The sequence below is a fragment of the Aquarana catesbeiana genome, linkage group LG05 (genome assembly GCF_042186555.1).
Source record: "Aquarana catesbeiana isolate 2022-GZ linkage group LG05, ASM4218655v1, whole genome shotgun sequence".
NCBI classification, from domain to species: domain Eukaryota; kingdom Metazoa; phylum Chordata; class Amphibia; order Anura; family Ranidae; genus Aquarana; species Aquarana catesbeiana.
The window spans coordinates 395,681,458-395,701,424 of record NC_133328.1 but is presented as its reverse complement, the minus strand read 5'-3'; the positions used below and the strand labels follow the sequence as shown (position 1 = coordinate 395,701,424).

General features: G+C 42.2%; 1 protein-coding gene across 3 annotated transcripts in view; it reads right to left on the bottom strand.

Moving 5' to 3' along the window:
* JARID2 (jumonji and AT-rich interaction domain containing 2) overlaps nt 1–19,967 on the bottom strand; it is a 342,752-nt gene that overhangs the window by 100,916 nt on the left and 221,869 nt on the right. For all 3 annotated transcript variants that reach the window (XM_073631096.1, XM_073631095.1, XM_073631094.1), the window contains 2 exons: nt 9,851–10,027; nt 3,210–3,439 (listed from right to left, as the gene is read on the bottom strand). In XM_073631096.1, coding sequence (XP_073487197.1) covers nt 3,210–3,439; nt 9,851–10,027 — 407 coding nt within the window. The remainder of the gene's footprint in view (nt 1–3,209; nt 3,440–9,850; nt 10,028–19,967) is intronic.

Below are 19,967 nucleotides of genomic sequence, written 5' to 3'. Positions count from 1 at the left end.
AAAAAAAACAAATACTGCATCCCGGGGTCCAGCTCTCTAAAAAGAGAAGCGTTACAGGTAAAACCTTGTTTCTTCGGACACGAGGCCCAGGTACCATCCAATTCGGCCTGGAAAAGACACTTTGAATGGATCCGGCTGCATGGCTTGCCCCAGGATAGGATATTCCTTTGGAGCTCAGCACAGCACATCTTATTCATGACCAACACCTAAGGCACTGGCGAAAAAACTGAGTTATCCCCAGGAAGGGGAGGGGTTATATAGGGGGTTGAACTTCCTGTCTAGGGTGTGACCAGTGTCCAATCACCTAATGATACCCTATAACCCATCAGTAATTACTGAGGCTCTGTGTCCCATGATGTACGAGAAAGAAAAGCATGTCCTAAACCCGATTTGCAAGGGTGACTTTCAACTAAATCAGGACACATGTTTACAAAAAGAAGTATTTCTGAAAAACATTTCGGCAAATACATCATATAAGAAAAATTGTATTCTAAAAGTGAACTCTTTAAAAAAGGTTTAATCACATTTTTCAGAATGTATATGTTCACACTGATAAAGTGCTACAGCACTCGGAAGAGTACATCTCTATCCATTCACCAACTTAAACTGGTTAGTTGAAAGAATAGTATTTCTTGCAAGCAGTATAAAATGCTCTTTGGCACTACACAGTGGTGTTATGAATGTGAGTTGTGTAATCTGAGCATTTGTGTAGAGAACATGTGATCAAGGAAGTTTATGCTGGGTCACAGTAACTTAAGTGGAGATTCTACATAATGAAGGCGTCCTATCCTACTACCAGACCAGCCTGTCTGGCAAGGGGCGGGACTACAAAGGTTTCCTGCAGTCTCACAGCTTATAATTAAATATGCCTGTCTCCACTATTAATAAATGCCAGACTGTCTCTTTGTCCACAGACAAACCGGAGAATATTTATTTACTGCTCGGAAACTTTAAAAGCAGTGAGAGGAACTATCAATTTAAAAACTTCAATCTCTTTTCCCTAACGGGATTACATTTAAAAGTAGTACATTCAGGTGCATTACAGAAACAGAAAATTTATACAAGATATTTTTCTGCCCTGATCAATACAATTTCCACAAATACTTCTACTAGCCTAACACAAAGTTTAAAGTAAACTCGTGAAAGGCCCAGGTGATTCAAATTGAGCATCTGCCTAAAAGAGCAAAGGTAAAGATTATCTTGTGCAAAACCACATTTCAAAAATCAGCAGAGCCAGAGATACAGACAGCTGAAAATATATAGAAATCTTGACTTTCCCTGGCTCCACCCAGTCAGACCTTGAGCCCTGCCACTGTCCTATAATACGATGGGCAGCTGCTCTGACTAACATGGAGGTTCAGGAGTTAGGCATTGAAGTCAAGCTCTACCAGCAGCTATAAGACTCTTTATAACATGCATTGTGGTGCCTTGCAATGCAAAGTTAACTGCACCTCAACACATATCAACATACTTGCATTAAAAGCACCACACAGCAGATAAACAATGCTCTGTGCTTTATGTTGTGTGTGCAAAAAGATGCAAGGTCTATTATTTCGTGCATCGACAGACATGTGTTTTGAATATGCTGCCTAACAGAACATGTATCAAGAGCTGGAATAACCCAGTTTTATGTGGGGTTTGCCTTAACTGCCTAAAACTGTAAGGGTACTTTCACACTGGGGCGGTGCTGCGCTAAAGCTTTAGCAGTGCTTTACCGCTGTCATAGCGACGGTTTTCGGCAGCTAGCGGGGTGCTTTTAACCCCCGCTAGCGGCCGAAGAGAGGGTTAACAGTGCCCAATGTTGCTTTGCCAGCGCTGCTCATTCATTTCAATGGGCTGGGCGTTTTGGGAGCAGTGTATACCGCTCCAAAAAAATGCTGCTTGCAGGACTTTTTTTTCCCCATCCTGCAAGCGCACCGCCCCCGTGTCAAAGCAAAGAAAAGCAGGAGGGTAACCAATCAGCAAAGTGCTAGGCTCAAGGATTGTATGCCTGTTTCTCCCTGTCCTCCATAGACCTCCCACGGTATGTTCCGATTGCCCACTCTCCTCATTCATTTCCCCAATCTGATTTTTTTGGGTGACATCTAGACAGCATGGTCAATGAATAGAGAACACTTTCTGTAGCCTTTCAGAGCAGCTAACCTGGCTGATAACAGTACAGCTACACTAGTTTTAGCTGCCATGGAAGGCTGAGGAGAGATGGCCACCATGCTATTTGAGTAGGCTAGAGATGCTTGCAAAAATGGCTGTGGCAGGTCTACTGTAGGAGTACCAAAAGAACTAGTAGATCCAGACATATAGGCAGCTAAATGTATATGCAAATCTCTCTTTTGCCTGTAAAAGTCAAGGTTGACCCCATTGCTGATCATCATCACTGTTAATTATTCTTTACGTCTGATGGTCTCACTCACCAATAAAGAGCCTCAGAAGGCTGCTGGGGAGGGCTAAAATCATAACTTTTACAAGAAAAATTCTGCTTATATATTTTTTCATTATATGTTCACTTCAAATTGCCCATATTTGTGACTGCTTTATTTTGTAGCAAGTAATAGGGAGAAACAAAGAACAGAGGGTCCTGTACTGTACACCAAGATATGGAATTTACAGGTAAGTCAAAATTCCCATTGTCTTAATCATGCCGTACAGAACCCAGGATATGAAGTTATATTTTCTTGGATCCCCAAGAAATAAATTTAGTGGGGAGAAACAATAACCAATGGCAAATAGGACCACAAGAAAACCAGGGTCGACAGACCCCAAACTCTCGGATGACGACTTGAAGCACTTGGTGGCCAAAGCTTGCATGAGCAGAAGCCGGAAGACCTACCCATTAAAAACTGAGAAAAAATAAATAAATTGGTGTAGAAACTTCGGCTTAGTGGAGAAGAGGTTCATCACCTAACTGGAGTCCCACAGAGTGAGGTTGCACTGGAAAGCATTTCCATAAAACCCTTTGCCAGTGTCCAATCACCTGAAGGTGGCAGCATATAACCCATGGTCTAGGATTACACCATCTGTGTCCTGTACTGTAAGCTAAGGATACAAATTATTTCGCACATTTCTTGAATATCTGACATTGTGTAAAAGCCTACTATTCATTTCAGCAAATGCAGTACAGGATAAAACTCACATCCCATATAGCGTATTGAGATACATGTGTCTGCATCCAATGCAACCAAAGTAGCTCTGCCACTAGAGAGATTACTCACTTGTTTCCTTAAGTCCTGAGCCGATCTAAGATGACTGTGGTGGTTGTTAGCAGCGAGCCCTTTGGCATATGAGCCCGTGTTAGAAGTATGTTGGTGGTTAGCAGCAGCAGACTCTCTCCGGCTCTGGGCTTTATGGTCACTGTTCCTCTCTTTCCCCGGGGTGGCCTCTTTGCTTTTGTGTTTGTGAGAAGTTTCTTTGTCCCTCAAGGATTTGTAAGACCCGTTAAAAACTACAAAGAAACACAAAACACATTCGATTTTTTTTTTTAAGTTACAGGTACTGCAACATCTTGAGAAAGACAGTTGTGCTTTTAACTATTAGTAAAACTATGTATTCTCCAGAAACACATTTAAGAAGTCATGGGTCTCTGGTATACAATGTAAGCTTGAGCAAAGCACATATAACAATAGCCCTCTAATTGTGAAATATTTAGAGACTACAATGACATTTATCACGCTGTAAACGCTTGCAATTAAACTGAAATATCCTCAAGTCACACCAAATTGGAGAAGTATTTTAAGTTTGCGTTATAAAAGAAGAACATATAATTTAAACAGATCAATTTACCTTTTTAACTGTGCTCCATATAAGATTACATGACCAGCAGCCTGCTACCAATGGATGGTTATTGAATTTCACACAGAAGTGCTTAGAGAGTTAACACACAGTATGTTGACCCTCTGAGTACACGCATGTTTTCTTTTCCACTATATTCTCTCCAAGCGTCTAAAGCACAGCTAGGCAATCTGCAGCCATCCAGATGTTAAGACTTAACTGGGACAAGGTATTACTATGCCCAAAGCAAGAAAGCTAAATTGTATCCTCCTTTTTCTAAGAACAAAACACCACCACCATATCATCTTTAAGCATAAAGTTATATTCATTACCCTTCAGTAAACATTGTATTAAAAGAAAAAAAATAAAATAAATCAATAACAAAAAACCTTAAATCATTATTGTTTCATGAGTCACCAGATGGCCAATATGCTGACACAATTTCATATCTCTAAGATCTCTTCGTAGCATGCCAGTAAAAATTGTAAATGCGCCTAATACTATTCTAGATCTAAACTGCCCCTAATAGACTAGATAATAACAAAACTATGTATTACAGTCAAAACTTTCCAACATAGATATCTCCTAAATATGCTCTGTTTAGGAGATATTCTCAGCAGCTGGTGTCGTCACCAGCATACGCGCACTGCTGTTTGCAGTGATGGCACACAGAGCGCTGTGCCATGACCATGACTCCTGTGCTTATGCGTGGGAGTGATGTGATTGTAGCTCGGCCATTCAAATGGCTGGAGCATGTGAACCCAGAGGGAAAACCGGGTGAAGATAGAAGCCCTGGCAGTGGTGACAGTGTGCTGCTGGAGGGTCTCATTTGACATTTAAGTCTGCCATAATGTGCTAGTATGCAGTACATACTAGCACATGGCATTACCCAGAAGGGGGGAAGCTGTTTTTCTGACTTTATTACTGCTTTAATAAATGGTGAGAAACCAGCAATAAGACTTTTCATAGCTTATCACAGTAATAAGTCCCTAGTGAGATATTTAATAAATGGTGATGAGTCTCGAAGGAACTTAAAAAAAAAAAGAAGAGAATTGACTGTGAAGGGAGAATAGAGTGGTGCTTTTTTCCTGTGGAAATCAAACTGAAAACCCTGCCAGCTATTTGGCCAATAATGTTTCGCCAGGCTCTTTAGACATTTTAATTGAGGAATCTCAATGTCAATTTGAATGAGACAATTTTCACATGGCCAGCTTCTGTAACTCAACCCCACTGGCTGAAGTATTTCAAACACTCACCAAATACAGCAATGACCGATGGTTGTGACAATAATTTACTTAACTTTACTTTAATTTAGAAGTACAAAGAGAAACCAGAGGAAGTTGATCTGTGTGTCACAGGAAAGAAAGTTAAACATGGTCAACAATTTACATGTACGAATGGCCAAACCACATATGTGGTTGACAAGCTATCTAAGCCAGATTCCAACAATGTATATGCCCAACTATACAAAAAAAACATAACCTCTCTTTTGTTGTCTGCTAAAACATTTTAACTGCCACATTTTCAAAAAAAATAAATAAAAAATCACAACACACTCCTTTACTTCTGTAACTCGTAGTAAGATACGTGAACTGTGCTGCCCATGCCAATCATATTCCTACTTCCATTTTCCTGCCCTGAAAATGACAGTGTGACTGCCTTTAATAAAAAACCTCAAGTTATTTGCTTAAGCTGTCCCATTAGTACCAATGTTTAGGGCAGTATGAGCCCAGGGACGAATGTCTGACTACATTCTAGACATTCAACCCTGGGTTCATACTCTTCTAAACGTAAGCACTGCTTGGTCAACTGTTCCGCCACAGGACCTGTCAGCCTCTCATACAGTTTGACAGACTACCGACAAAGCAGCTGGACAATTCACTTGTGCACTCCACCTGCACCTAAATGTTGGAGCCTCATGCACCACAGGTAAAAGCTCAGTGTGCATGGGGCCTTAGATGCGAATGTAAAAAAGCAGCACTGTTTTCATAAAAATATAATTACTAGCGTACAGAGACAGCTACTCATACCCTGCAATCTGCAGTATTACACCAAGTCAAGTCTGCTTTCACTACAGAACAGACAGCAGAACATGGTGACTGTTTAACCACAACCACTATCAGTTAGATGCAGGCCCGTGTACAGTCAGCAGGCTTTGGAAGCCTAATCTCTGTGTCAAGTATCTGTGTCAATATTCTCACATTTCATTTCGCTGTGAACTGTTTTTTTTTTTTTTTTTTAAAGAAGCAAACAGCAGCAGTGACCAGTATTGCTAGTAAGCCATATAAAGCAGAACTTTGAGAAACTTTTTTGGGGGGATAAGGAGACCCTAGTAGGAGTAACAAGATACAGATTCCAGAGTTCACACTCTCCCAAATGGTCAGAAACTTTGACCTAAATATTCTGTTACCTGTCACTCCCAAGGGGTTGCATACATTGTGGATTTCCCCAGTGGAGCCTTCTACGTGGGAAAGACCAAGCATGAATTTTGGCACAGAATTAAAGAACACATTGATTCGTCAAATTCAGGTGACATTTGGAGCCCTTTTACACTGAGGCGTTGGGGGCGTCGGTGGTAAAGTGCTATTTTTTAGCGGTGCCTTACTGTCGTTTTAGCGGCGCTTTTCGTCCACCAGCGACCGAAAAAGGGTTAAAAGCGCCTGCAAAGTAGCGCCCATTGATTTCGATGGGCAGGGTCACTTTAGGAGCGGTGTATACACCGCTCCTAAAGTGCCTCAAAGAAGCTGCTTGCAGGACTTTTTTTGACGCCCTGCCAGCATACCGCTCCAGTGTGAAAGCACTCGGGCTTTCACATTGGAGTAACAGGAGAGGCACTTTGCAGGTGCTATTTTAAGCACTATAGCGCCTGTAGAGCACCTCAGTGTCAAAGGGGTTTTACTCTCCATTGGGAGACGTGTGATAAAAACTTACATTACTATCATGCTCCATCCCTCCCCTTCTGGGCTCTTGATGTTCATCCTCCAGATCACAGGGGAGGAGACTGAAACAAAATTCTACTCCAAAAAGAAACCCAATGGATACACAGGCTTGGGGCTACTCAACTCCCAGGGCTTAATGAAATTAATAGTTTTAAACCCTTCCTCGAGGGTTTTTCTTCTGGGTAGTCAGAATATCTGATGTGACTTTTTCTTGGCCCTTTTGTCTTTTCTTTGGTCTGTGATCTTTCTATAGCCACACAGAAATATGCATAGCTATTTTATTAATATTGTGATAATATTTGTATGTAAATGCTGGAAATCTGCCGGGATAGAGGTTTGCAAGTTTTTTCCATGGCTTGGTCTTCCCCTCTTCCACCAGTGTTTTTTTTCCAGAGTCCTTTTGTTCATGGCTGGTTTTGGTTTTTTTTTTTTTTTTTTTTGTTTTTTTTGCAACTTTTTTGCAGCCCTGCTCCCCCCCCCCCGCTGTGTTGTTTTATGTGCTTCTTGAACCCGGCACAAGTAGCCGCCTTGGCTACCACCAGGGGGGGCTACAGTAAGCATGACCTGTGTCCAATCATGGGCATTGTTTTGCGCCCTACAGTGTATTATGGGTATCCTCCATTCTCCCTGTATTCATGCTTGTTGGCGCAGTTCCTCTTCTTTACAGCTGCCCTTTTCCAAAATGGCAGAGGCATTTCCGGTTCAGGTCATGAGGTCACAGCCGATCTGTTGACGTCACTTCTGGCGTGGCCCACTAATGGATTAGACAGTGGGGGATAGAGGAGACAAATGTCTACTAGCCTGATGATTAGGCACCCACTTCAAGCTGCCAGGTTTACTTTGGCGCCATTTTTCACCATTTGTATTGGATTTTTCTTCTTGTCACATGAACCCTCACTTTCTATTTATAGAATGGACCGCTGCAGTCTGGTTTATAGCTGTTGTTTTTTTTTGGTATCACAAAGTCCCGCTGCTCTCTTCCCCAGTTCCCTTGTGGACTTTTTTGTAAGATACAGCTTGGTTAAAAATGAACCTGGTATCATGAAACATTTAAAATGCGTAGTCTTTATAATTTCTTTTGACACCTGCAATAAGATCTGGTTGATGTAGATAACCTTTTCTGCGTGGGCTGATATTTTTAAAACTTGTTTCTATGAATAGGTTGTAATTGTTCTTGTTTTTTACATAATGTGGCTCCACATTAGTGCTTTTCTGCTTCTTACAATGAAAATCTAGGATTTGACCAACTCACCAAAAACAATGCACTTCTGAATGTCTGATATCTGCTAAGAATCACATAACAACCGAGTCATAGTGTTTTTGTCAAAAAATTAATTACTCCACAGTGCCTGCAGTAACAGAAGTCAGGGGGGCAGAAGCATGAGAGGAGGAAAAGCATAAATGTGATAATGGCTCCACAGCGCCACCAGAGCACCCGTCGCAACTGCTAGGGAATACCTAGCTTTCACCACAAAACTCTACCCCTTCCGGTTGAGGTGCGGTCCAAGACGATCCGTATTTGGATTGCCCCACAACAGATAGATCTGATTAAACACTTCCAGGTGTAGAGCACTCACCCTTATCCAGCGTCTGATGACCGAGGTAGCCCGCCTGCCAGCTTTCCACGCCTGAAATGTACACGGCAGAGAGAGCTGGCATGTGAAGCTCCACCCACTGAAGAATGTGTGAAGCCTCCAGTACCACTGCGGTACTCCTCGTACCGCCCTGGTGGCTGACATAGAGTGGCATTAAAATAAATGTTTTTATGGCGCAATACTGTATGGGTAACCCCCTTAAAGCAGAGGCATTGTCAGACTGGATCCTTTCCAGGCACCCCTGAATGAGTCCACACCTGTCCAGGCACCACCCTGAAGGTTGCCAATGGAACCCCACCGGCTGAAACCAGGTGACCGCCCGGCCAGCCACAAATGCCAGGGAAGGCCAACAGACAAATCTCAGATAAGGGGGGGGGGAGAAGAGAAAGCACAGAGACTGACCACCCAGGCCTAAAAGGGAGGAGGAGATGACCCTTCAGGACCGACCACTCTAGGGAATACCCGCAGTCCGCCACCGAAGGAAGCGGGTAACACTACATAGACAGATCTGCCTCCCACGAATGTGTGTGGGGGCTGTCAGCCAGGGAAACACTGGCTATACCAGCTAGGATTGCCCATAGGCAGTAATGTGTTCTTTTACTGCCTAGTGTCCTACTCCTGTAGGTGGCACTATATAACTCAATGGTCAAGAGTAGAAGAGCTATGCCCATAGCCTGTCCACAGGTTCTCATGTAACAGTAATTCCAAGCAACAAATAAACCTGGTCAATGCTATTTTTATTGCTAAACACATGGGGGTGGGATATAGTATGCTGACTGGTCACACTTAATAAAAAAAACTCACAAAAAGCATAGTTTTAATATAAATTTATATTAAATATATCAGGTATAATTGCTAATACCTGTAAAGTAAAAAAGAGCCTTGGATGCAGATGTCGTCTGAACAGAGTGAAAGCTAGTGTCAATCATCTTTGACTCAGCCTACACCATATTAACGCACAAAAAATACACATTTGATGTTCAATAAAGATTTATGGGGAGCTGTAACAGTTGATATTTATGATCTAGTTTGAATTGCTCTTTTTAAACTATTTTTATTTGGTCACGTGACTTGCACATCACCAATCAGGACTGGTCAGACAGACTCACACTGTGGAGAGCATACATCAGCAAACTAATAGAAGGGTCCCCGCAGGGTCTTTTTTCTACAGATGCCAAAGAACAGGGAAAGATCATGTGACCACACACCTGTGCTGAAGAAATAAGGTACTTGGAGGATTAACAAAACAAAATACAGGGCCATGGTATATATGATGTGAATAAATTATAGCAATTGACACCTCTTTGTTTAGTATCACTTTAACTTGGAAAGAAATAGTGACTATGAGAAACAGTCTCTTTAATACACCAGATTATTTGTAAGTGAGAGACAAGTATGTGTGGTGGGCTTGTTTGTGAATACCTTTCTTGTATTACAAACATGCAAGCAAAAGGGATTCCCAGAATTCCAAAAACTGAAAAAATAGAGTGGGTAAGCTGGTGCACTACAGCTATGCCTATTATGTAAAACTGAAAATAATTTGCAGTTTACCATGTCCATTGGTGACATGCTTTTGTGATTTTCCTTTGCGAGGTGTTGAGTGGCATGAGGATGAAGTGTTAGTGGTGGGTATTTTGGTGACCTCAAGTTCCACATCATCATCCTCAACATCTTCTTCATCTTGGGAGCTTCCAAAGTAAACCATGCTGGTTGGCAAGGCCGGGGAACCTGCATGAAAGCAAAAGATTTAGTATCAGATTAGCATCAAAATATTATATTATGTACATTTACAAGCGCCCTCATATACAAAAAAAAAGTCATACTGTAACAGTTGCTTGCATTAATGGGTCTTTTTACTAATTAACTCACTGCAGTTAAGAATCTGCTGCCTCTCTGTTAATGTATACTGTAATATCCTGAAATGTATTCTCCAGTAAACTAGAAAACAAAGCCATGAATATGTGGAACAAAGCCTACTTTTAAATGGTATAGTCTTTCCAGGCCTCAAACTGTCAAGCACACACACGTGGCTAATTTTCATCCTCAGCATGCCTTTGCCAAGTACATTGGATCTAGGAAAAAATACGTAGCTCCCCTAAAGCAGTAGGAACTCGGCCTGATCTGCATAAGCTGAGTAATTTTTCAGCATGTGGTGTGGAGGGCACAGGCAAAAGTTTGAGAAGACGTCAAGTACTGGACAGCAGAATTTATGTTCTTGCCTGCAAAGACGGCAGGTAAAGATGTTTTCTGAGGTGTCCGTTAATTCAGAAAATATTGCTTGCTCATGCATTAGGGCAAAATGTCTGTGGCGGTATCAAAAAGTTTTATGTTTGTGACATTTTAATGCACACAAAGAACAATGAATGCATGAACAGTCATATCAGATCATCTCATCATACAAAATCTATTCAAACACTTCCAACATTTTGTAGTAATTACAAAACAAGTTTTTGCTGTCGATTCTTCGAAGCCAATATTTTACCAAGTGTGTGCTTTTCCTTTTCTTTTAATACTCTATAAGAAAAGCAGTTACAAGCAAAAGCACAACAAATTGGCATTATTACAAAAAAGAAAATTAGATACCAGTCAAGTCTGAATCATTTCGCCCTTGTTACATTTGTTTTTCAAATACTTTTCAAATGGAAGCTTATATTGGCAGGGCTCTCTCCTACTGTATCTTGTTATTGATGCCTATGTTTCCAAGTGCATCAAGAAAATGCTTTATGGAAGTTAGGCCCAGTTTACACTGGTGCAACATATGCTCCAACTTCGAAAGCACATGTCGCATGATGTGTACAAATTAATGGTTCCCTATGAGAGCCGTCTTGACTGGTCCGACACATGTCGGTCTGACACAAGTCGGTCTTACTTTAGAAAAGGTTTCTGCACTACTTTGGTTCGTTTTCAGCCCATTCAATATCATTGAAGTTGGATCAAAGTCGGATCCTCGCCCTAACCATCCGACTTGCGACATCCGACATGGTGATTACGGCAGCAGTAAAAGGAATTTATGTCACACTGGGATTGTTTTGATTGGTAAAAGGACAAGTCGGACTATCTGAAAGTTGGAGCAAAATCATATCCTGTTTATTCAAGTCGGATGGAAGTAGGACCAATGTAGGACTGATGTTGCAGGGCAAAGTCGGATAACAGTCGTACAGTCGTGTCATACCAGTGTGAACCTGGCCTTAGAAATAAAAATTGACACAACACTTATAAGGTCACAATGAAAATTAGAATTTGAAGCTGATGTATCAAAACTGCAGCAGGTTCCCAGTGGAAAGAAAAAATAAAATTCATTTACAAGCACCAACAAAATATTGCACACAAAAACATGAGACCAATGTATCTGTGCCGCTAAAAAATGACAGGCAAAGTTGAAAGGCTGCTGTAGACATCACAAACAGTTAGTGGCTTAAGTCCTGTCTAGGGAGGAGCACAGGCACCCACTGCTACCGCATTCCCCTTTTGACATGTTGCCAACTACATTGCCAGACATAAGCAACTATTTCTTTAAAGAAGGAATGAATGGAACAGCACAGCTAACGGGATTATCATTGCTGCTTCATGGATGGTTTGAAAGTAAGACAACAGAACTGTAATAGCCCTGAACAATGAGGACACATACACAAGCTAATAAGGAGAACAAATGCAATTCATATCCCTAGTGACCCTCCCGCTATTCTCTTATGTGCCAGGAATTGCTCACGTGGGCACTCAGAATGCCTTAGACAAATACAGAGCTGCATGTGAATGGCTTTTTGTGCTCAATCAATATTTCATTCATGTGAGACAGAGATCATTTTTCCACCTTACATGCTGCCCAGTGAATCTGAACTGGCACATGCAACAATATATGTTATGTGGCTCTTCTAGTCTGATTCTGGAACTTAATATATTAAACACAATTTAATAAAGTTAAATATTAGTATCTTGTTATTTACAATCTTAATACAATAGGTAGACCAATAAATTACAAAACGAAGAAATCACATAATCACAAACCTATTGCAGTGTTAATAACTAGCAGCAATAAAAGTCTTGGGGAAGGGGGGGGGGGTTATGTATCACAAATCCATGGTGCACAACCTGTCATTATTTCATTATTTAGGGCCACACTTTTTGAGGCAGACTAAAGGAGATTGTGAGGGTCATCTAAATCTCATTTACACACCACACAGCTAAACAGCTTCTTTAGCACAGGACTAAGTGCAGGGAATAATTTATTTGCATCCTCTCTAGTTCTATTACATCACCAATCAGGACTAGTAGGAGTTAAGCTGCCCATACGCTGATCAAATTCAGCCAGTTCAGCGGGGCCCGGTCAAATTAAAATATGTGACTGATACTGCTCAACAGAAACTGAAATTTTGATCAACTTTTGAGGAAGGGACATGCTGGGAAACTTTGGTCATTCAGCGGTGGGTCCCACTGACAAAACAGAATGCCCCAGCAGGGGGGATTCCTCCATGAAACTTGCTTGTGTGGATGGAGGAATCTGTAAGGTTTTACATTTTTTTATTAAATCCCACTGTGGCCACCAAACCTGACTGACTGTTTAAACCTGACTGCCATCCAATCTACAGATGAGAAACCCATCTGTCTGTTTTTTGCAGATAGGATCAGATCGGATGTTGGTGGGTGTAAACGGACATGTACCTCTCCACAGAGTAGACCGGAGGGTCCGATGAGGTCCCACTGAAAAACTGATGGGTAGACCCGATTGGTCTCCTAGTGTGTAAAGGGCCTAAGGTTATACACCTCAAAATGATTACCAATATGATTATGAAGGTTCTCATCCAGGTCATGGTATGGCTATCAACAGAATAGTAGTTATTCACATTCAACTGGACTTGTTCTGTCATGCTGAAGACATTTCATAGAGGAAAGAAAATGTATAGGTTACAGGCAAAGTCCTGTAGATTAAAGGGGGGGAGAGTGAGGGGGGGAGAGTGAGGGGGGGGAGAGTGAGGGGGGGGGGTGAGGGGGGGAGAGTGGGGGGTGGGAAAGTGGGGGTGTGGGAGTGGGGTAGTGGGAATAACCTCTATGAAACCTCTTCAAAAAGCCCAGTGGAATGTGACTACTATTAAACGAGAGCCTTCAAAGCCATTGTACAGGACAGAACAGTACTGTTTAGCATGCCATCTTGAGCTTTTTTGCATTTTCAGCTTCTTCCTGGACTGCACCCCCATAATTCCTAGCCAAAGAATCCCCGTTCCAGTGTTTACAGGGAGCCACTGTGAATGACAGCTACAAGCAATCCCTGTTCCAGGCTAATTTCAGGACATTTGCAGATCTGATTAAATAAATTAAGTCTTGGAGCAGGGAACTGGATTTAATGCAAGCAAAGGTTGCCAAAAGAGCATTTCAGTATTTTTCCCAGCATAAGCTGGCAGTAGGAGAGCAAAGTTCACCTTAGTGGAAATCATGGGTTTCCACTGGGTTACAAACTGAACTGTGGCAGAATTAAATCTTGACACAATGTGATGTCCTCAACCACTAAGCTAAAGGTTCTTTTTTTTTTTTAATTCAAACAGTATTAGGCTAAGTGCTTAGTTTAGAAGATTTAGAAATAAAATTTTAGACAGAGTCTTAAAAAAACAAAGAAAAAAGTGGCCTATTTCAAACAGATTGTGGTTTCATTTTTTAAACTGCATTAGAAAATGCATTAGAAGATAAGCAAATAACAGTATTCCCTTGTGCTATAAAATATGCCAGAAGCAGGTCAAACATTTATTTTAGCAACAACTTTCATAGAAGTCCTAGAAAAAGAGGATTTCCTACGACTTTCGAGGATATACAAGTCCTAAAAGATCCTGTTAGCTACACTAACTTTCAACATTCTAATGCAAGCACAGCATTATAGCCAAACTCTGCACATTAGTGTTCACTGTAAGAGAAAGACTTTATGAAAGGGTACAATACTAGCCTGCTTAAAAAAATCCTGTTTACCACTTCAATACCAGGCCCCCCTTCCTGACCAGGCCAATTTTTAGCTTTCGGCACTGTCCCACTTAGAATGACAATGGCACGGCTAAATAAATGAAAAAATAAATTTCTCTTTGTTTCTGTAATGAAAATTTGCAAATAAAAAAACGTTCTTCATAAATTTAGGCCAAACTGTAGTCTGCTACATTTCTATGGTAAAATTACCCCAAACTATTGTGTGTAATATATCTATCTATAGAGAGAGATAGATAGATAGATAGATAGATAGATAGATGTCTGAACATTGATCAATCCCGATGTACTGACATCTCATTTCTTGAAGCCAGAAAACACCAGGACAGTACAAAGTTCTCCCCAAATGCCTTTTGAAAAGTAGACAGTCCACTGTATTTAGTAAGAGAGATGGTGAGCATTTTGAATTTGTCATATTTTGTCGTAATTTTTTGTCACAATTTTTTGGAAAATGAATAAAATAATTGTTTTTTTCACAATTTTTTACATACTGTCCCCAGTGCAGTGATCAGGGACACTGACTGATGACAGTATGTAAAAAAAAAATAAAAATATTATAGTAACACACATTTTTTACACATTATGATTGCTTATAACAGTGTTATTCACGGTTATAAGCAACCATTTTTTCTGAATGAACTCAATTCAGTGTGTATTGTTGTAATTAGCTGTGACTGACCATAGCTAATCACGTGGTACAGATGGGCTGTTATTGTCATATGACGTCCACCCGGAACTAGAGCGGTCCTGCCCAGCCTATAGACAAATGATTGGTTAAAGAAGATTGCTAAAACTTGCATTCCTGACCCTCAATGCTAACTGCCATTTAAAAGGCCCTATATATCAGGTTTTTTCGTCTTTTAGAAAAACAAACAAAACTTCCTGTGCCACGGATGCGACTGAAAAAAAGAATAAAACAGTGTCCCACAGCTATGCAGATCTAAACTGAAGCCAGTATGTTTTAAACAATGTGACTTTTGTATTCAAAATTGATCAGCGCTAAAGATGTGCTACAAACAATTAATAATGCTATACCACTGTGTGCTGTGCTTTATTTTGTCCACAATTTTCTTATAACATACATACAGTCCATATACATTAAACAAAGAAAATATAGTCCCAACACAATGGTGAACTCGTCACTGTGAACACGTTTGCTTGAACAAAAGTGTTTCAAATATTTAAAGTGCCACACTACTTCCTCCTTAAAGGTAATGACTCCCTGGAGATACTGTGACCATCTAATTTGGGTCAAATTGCGCTCAGTTACATGGACCATAGGCTATATTCCACCACTCTGCTAGCCCAGCATTTAAAAACAGCTTCCTGAGGACACCCTGATTGCGTGAAACGCATTAAAACAAGACCGGTCCCTGACATCACATCTTGTGACATCATTTCCTGTATTTGAAGTGCATGCTGGACCCAGGAGTAGGGGGCAGCGGTCAGCCATTACTGTATATTTCCTGGAAACACTGAGTGACAGTTTTTAGGCACTATTTCATGTGAGTTCACATCTGAATGTTTTCAAATGGGAAAATCATTTTACTATTGGTAAAATGTGCAATGATCTTTTGTTTGTGGCATCCCTATGTGATCCCTATCCTCATGACACATCAAAGGAAGCACCCTCATGGCTAACAGAGGACAGAATTAGAGATAGACTTGGAAAACTTAACATTAATAAGTCACTGGGACCAGATGGCTTGCATCTGAGGGTCCTTAGGGAACTTAGTCAAGTAATTGCCAGACCATAGTTCCTAATTTTTACTGACAGTCTACTAAGAATGGTACCAGCTAATTGGAGAAAAGCCAATGTAGCACCAATATTTAAAAAAGGGCCAAAATACATCCCTGGGAATTACAGACCAGTTAGCCTAACATCAATAGTATGCAAGCTCCTGGGAGGGGATAGGGGACTATATACAAGATTTTAGTACAGAAAACAGTATCATAAGCAGTAATCAGCATGGATTTATGAAGAATCATTCTTGCCAATACAATCTATTCACCTTCTATGAGGAGGTGAGCTGCCATCTAGATAAAGGAAGGCCTGTATACGTGGTGTATCTGGACTTTGCAAAAGCATTTGACACAGTTCCCCATAAACGTTTACTGTACAAAGGTCAGTTGGTATGGACCATAGGGTGAGTACATGGATTGAAAACTGGCTACAAGGGCGAGTTCAGAGGGTAGTGATAAATGGGGAGTACTAGGAATGGTCAGGGGTGGAAAGTGGGGTCCCACAGGGTTCTGTGCTGGGACCAATCCTATTTAATTTGCTCATAAACAACCTGGAGCATAGGATAAACAGTTCAATCTCTGTATTTGCGGACCATACTAAGCTAAGCAGGGCAATAACTTCTCCGCAGGATATGGAAACCTTGCAAGAAGATCTGAACAAATGAATGGGGTGGGCAACTACGTGGCAAATGAGGTTTAATGTGGAAAAATTTTAAATAATGCATTTGGGTGGCAAAAATATGAATGCAATCTACTCACTGGGGGAAGAACCTCTGGGGGAATCTAGGATGGAAAAGGACCTGGGGGTCCTAGTAGATGATAGGCTCAGTAATGGCATTTAATGCCAAGCTGCTGCTAACAAAGCAAACAGAATATTGGCATGAATTAAAAAGGGGATTAACTCAAGAGATAAAGTGGTAATTCTCCCACTCTACTCTGGTTCGGCCTCACCTGGAGTATGCTGTCCAGTTCTGGGCACCAGTCCTTAGGAAGGATGTACTGGAAATGGAGCAAGTACAGAGAAAGGCAACAAAGCTAATAAAGGGACTGGAGGGTATTAGTTATGAAGAATAGTTGCGAGCACTGAACTCATTCTTTCTGGAGAAGAGACACTTGAGAGGGGATATGATTTCAAATTTACAAATACCACACTGGTGACCCCACAATAGGGATAAAACTTTTCCGCGGAAGGGAGTTTAATAAGACATGTGGCCACTCTTTAAAATTAGAAGAAATTAGATTTAACCTTAAACTGAGGGTTCTTTACTGTAAGAGCAGCAAGGATGTGGAATTCCCTTCCACAGGCAGTGGGTTCAGCAGTTTAAAAAAACTATTAGATAAGCACCTGAACAGCCACAACATACAGTGGTATACAAAACTTGAGCAACTGGTCTCCTTAGTTCCCAGACGTTTAAAGAGTCTTGTTAAAAGAAGAAGAGATGTGTTGATATGTTTTCAATTTAGATTATTGTATTGTTAATACAATATGGGTTTATGAGATTTGCAAATCATTGTATTTTGTTTTTATATAGATTTTACACACCGTCCCAATTTTTTTTGGAATCAGGGTTGTAATATATGGGTCATATAAACCAGTTGAGAACACAAGTTTGGTGGAGAGGTAGTCACAAGGTAAATGTTGGCATGAAGAGCAGTGGATTTCAATTCATGGCACAGAGGCATTTCATTTCCAGCACAAGAGGTCAGGGCCGCCTTAAGTGAAGGGCAAAAGAGGCAGGTGCCCAGGGCCCAGAGCAGCTGCCCCTTTAAACCCCTTGTCATGGGGACCCCCGGATCGGTGGCGGCAGGTGCAGGGTAAAGAAAGACCGGGAGGGAAAAGAGCTCCCTGACCACCAGAGAGGTGAGGAGTAGCAGGCGCAGCATATCTGACATGGTGGGGCCACCTAGAGCCTGGATTCTCCTACCTCCCCCACACTTTCAGCTCTGACAGTAGCTGGAGGACAAGCGGATCAGACCCCCCTGAGGACTTGGAAGGGCATGCAGCCAGGGACTGCTACCCACTCTCCTCTCAACTTCCAGCTCTGACAGCAGCTGGAGGACAGGCGGATCAGACCCCCCTGAGGATCGGCGGGAGGCGCATGCAACCAGGGACTGCTACCCACCTGGGACAGTCCACGGTCTATGAATCTGCTGGAAGGAGCAGATCACCTCACCCAGAAGAATGGGCCTTGCCCGCTGCAGGCCAGTGTGAACATCCTATGGAGGGTACTGGGCATCTCTCCCCTCTCTCTCCACCCTCTTTGAAGCACTCTCACCCCCTCTGACCCCTCTCTCTCTCACCCACCCCCCTCTCTCTCTCAGATGCAGGCAGGGGAAACTGAGTGGACACTGACTGACAGGTGACAGCAAGTGAGTGTCACTGATCCCATATGCACCCAGCACTGCCACTGTTCAGCAACCATGTGGGCTCCATGCCTGTAAGGTATGGGCTTTGATCAATAAAATCACTATCATATTTAACATTAGATTTGACTAGTAGCATCGCCTAGGTCAGAGAAGGCTCCTGCAGGAAGCTCAACTGTCTACAACCATTAGACCCATTTCACACTGAGGCGCTATAGCGTTAAAAATAGCACCTGCAAAGCGCCCTGAAACAGCGGCTCCATTCACTCCAGTGTGAAAGCTCGAGGGCTTATACACTGGAGCGGTGCGCTGGCAGGGCGTCAAAAAAAGTCCTGCCAGCAGCTTCATTGGAGCGCATTAGAAGCTGTTAACTCACCGCTCCTAAAGCGCCCTTGCCCATTGAAAACAATGAGGCAGCGCTGCTATACCGCCGGCATAGCGCCGCTGCAGCTGCATTTTGTGGGCGGATTTAACCTCTTTTCAGCTATTTTTAGCGCCGCTTTACAGTCGTTTTAGTGGCGTGGCGGTTTTAACCCCCTCTAGCAGCCGAATAGTGCCGCTAAAACGACATTAAAGCGGCGCTAAAAATAGCACCGCTTTACCGATGTCGCCCAGGGTGGCTCAGTGTGAAAGGGGTCTTAGAAATGGGATTTGGCGTGTTTGAAATCCCACGTGCCCTTTCCCGCCAGAAAGCCGACAATGCACTGTACAGCTGCGGATCAGGAAATATTTCACTGCTTCCTGGCGGGATCGGGCACGTGGGATACCGAACACGCCCAAGCCCATTTCCAACAACCAATTGTGCTGGCCCTCCTGTGCATGAGCCCATCAGCCCCATAAATTAACCAGCATTGAGTCCTATTGCGCTGCTGTGGCTGCCATGGAGACAGAGACCAGTGCTGTCAATAGCCGGAACAGGACAGCAACCCTGGTAGTTTTGCCACTGGTCCACAGTGGCAGGATTCCCCCATTCACCTGGAATGTGTAGATATGGGAATTGGATCTTTTTTTTTTTTTTCATTCAACCTAATGGTTAAATGAAAATAGTAATCGATGTATGGGCTGCCTAAGAGCTAAGTCCAACCATAGACAGTTTAAATCTCGACTGGTTGAGCAGGAACTGGCTGAGATTTGAACCCTTAATGAGCAGGTTGAATGTACCAAGCTGATCGATCAACTTGGGTACAACCAGTCTGTTGGATACTCTTATGATTATCACTAGCGGTTGCTACAGCTGCTAGTGATAATCACTGTTTGTTGGGAGAATACAATTGCTGGGCAGGAGGGATTCCCCTATCAGTACTGACTGTGTTGATGGGGGAATCATGCACATTCTTGTCCTGCAATCTGTGGTTGCAGGAAATAAATTTGTACCATCTATGGCCAGCCTAACTGGAACTGAAAGTTTGTGAAGGTCTTGGAAGAACAGGAGGGGGGGGGGGGGGGACAGATGGGGGAGAGAAGGGAGAGGGATGGAACGGGACAGTTCATTCATCAGTGTACTGCAGGGTGCACACTCACCCACGGTTCGAGGCTGGAAGCAGGCATCATTGACACAGCCAGGAATCTGCAGCTGCTGATTTTCATATTTCCCGCCCAC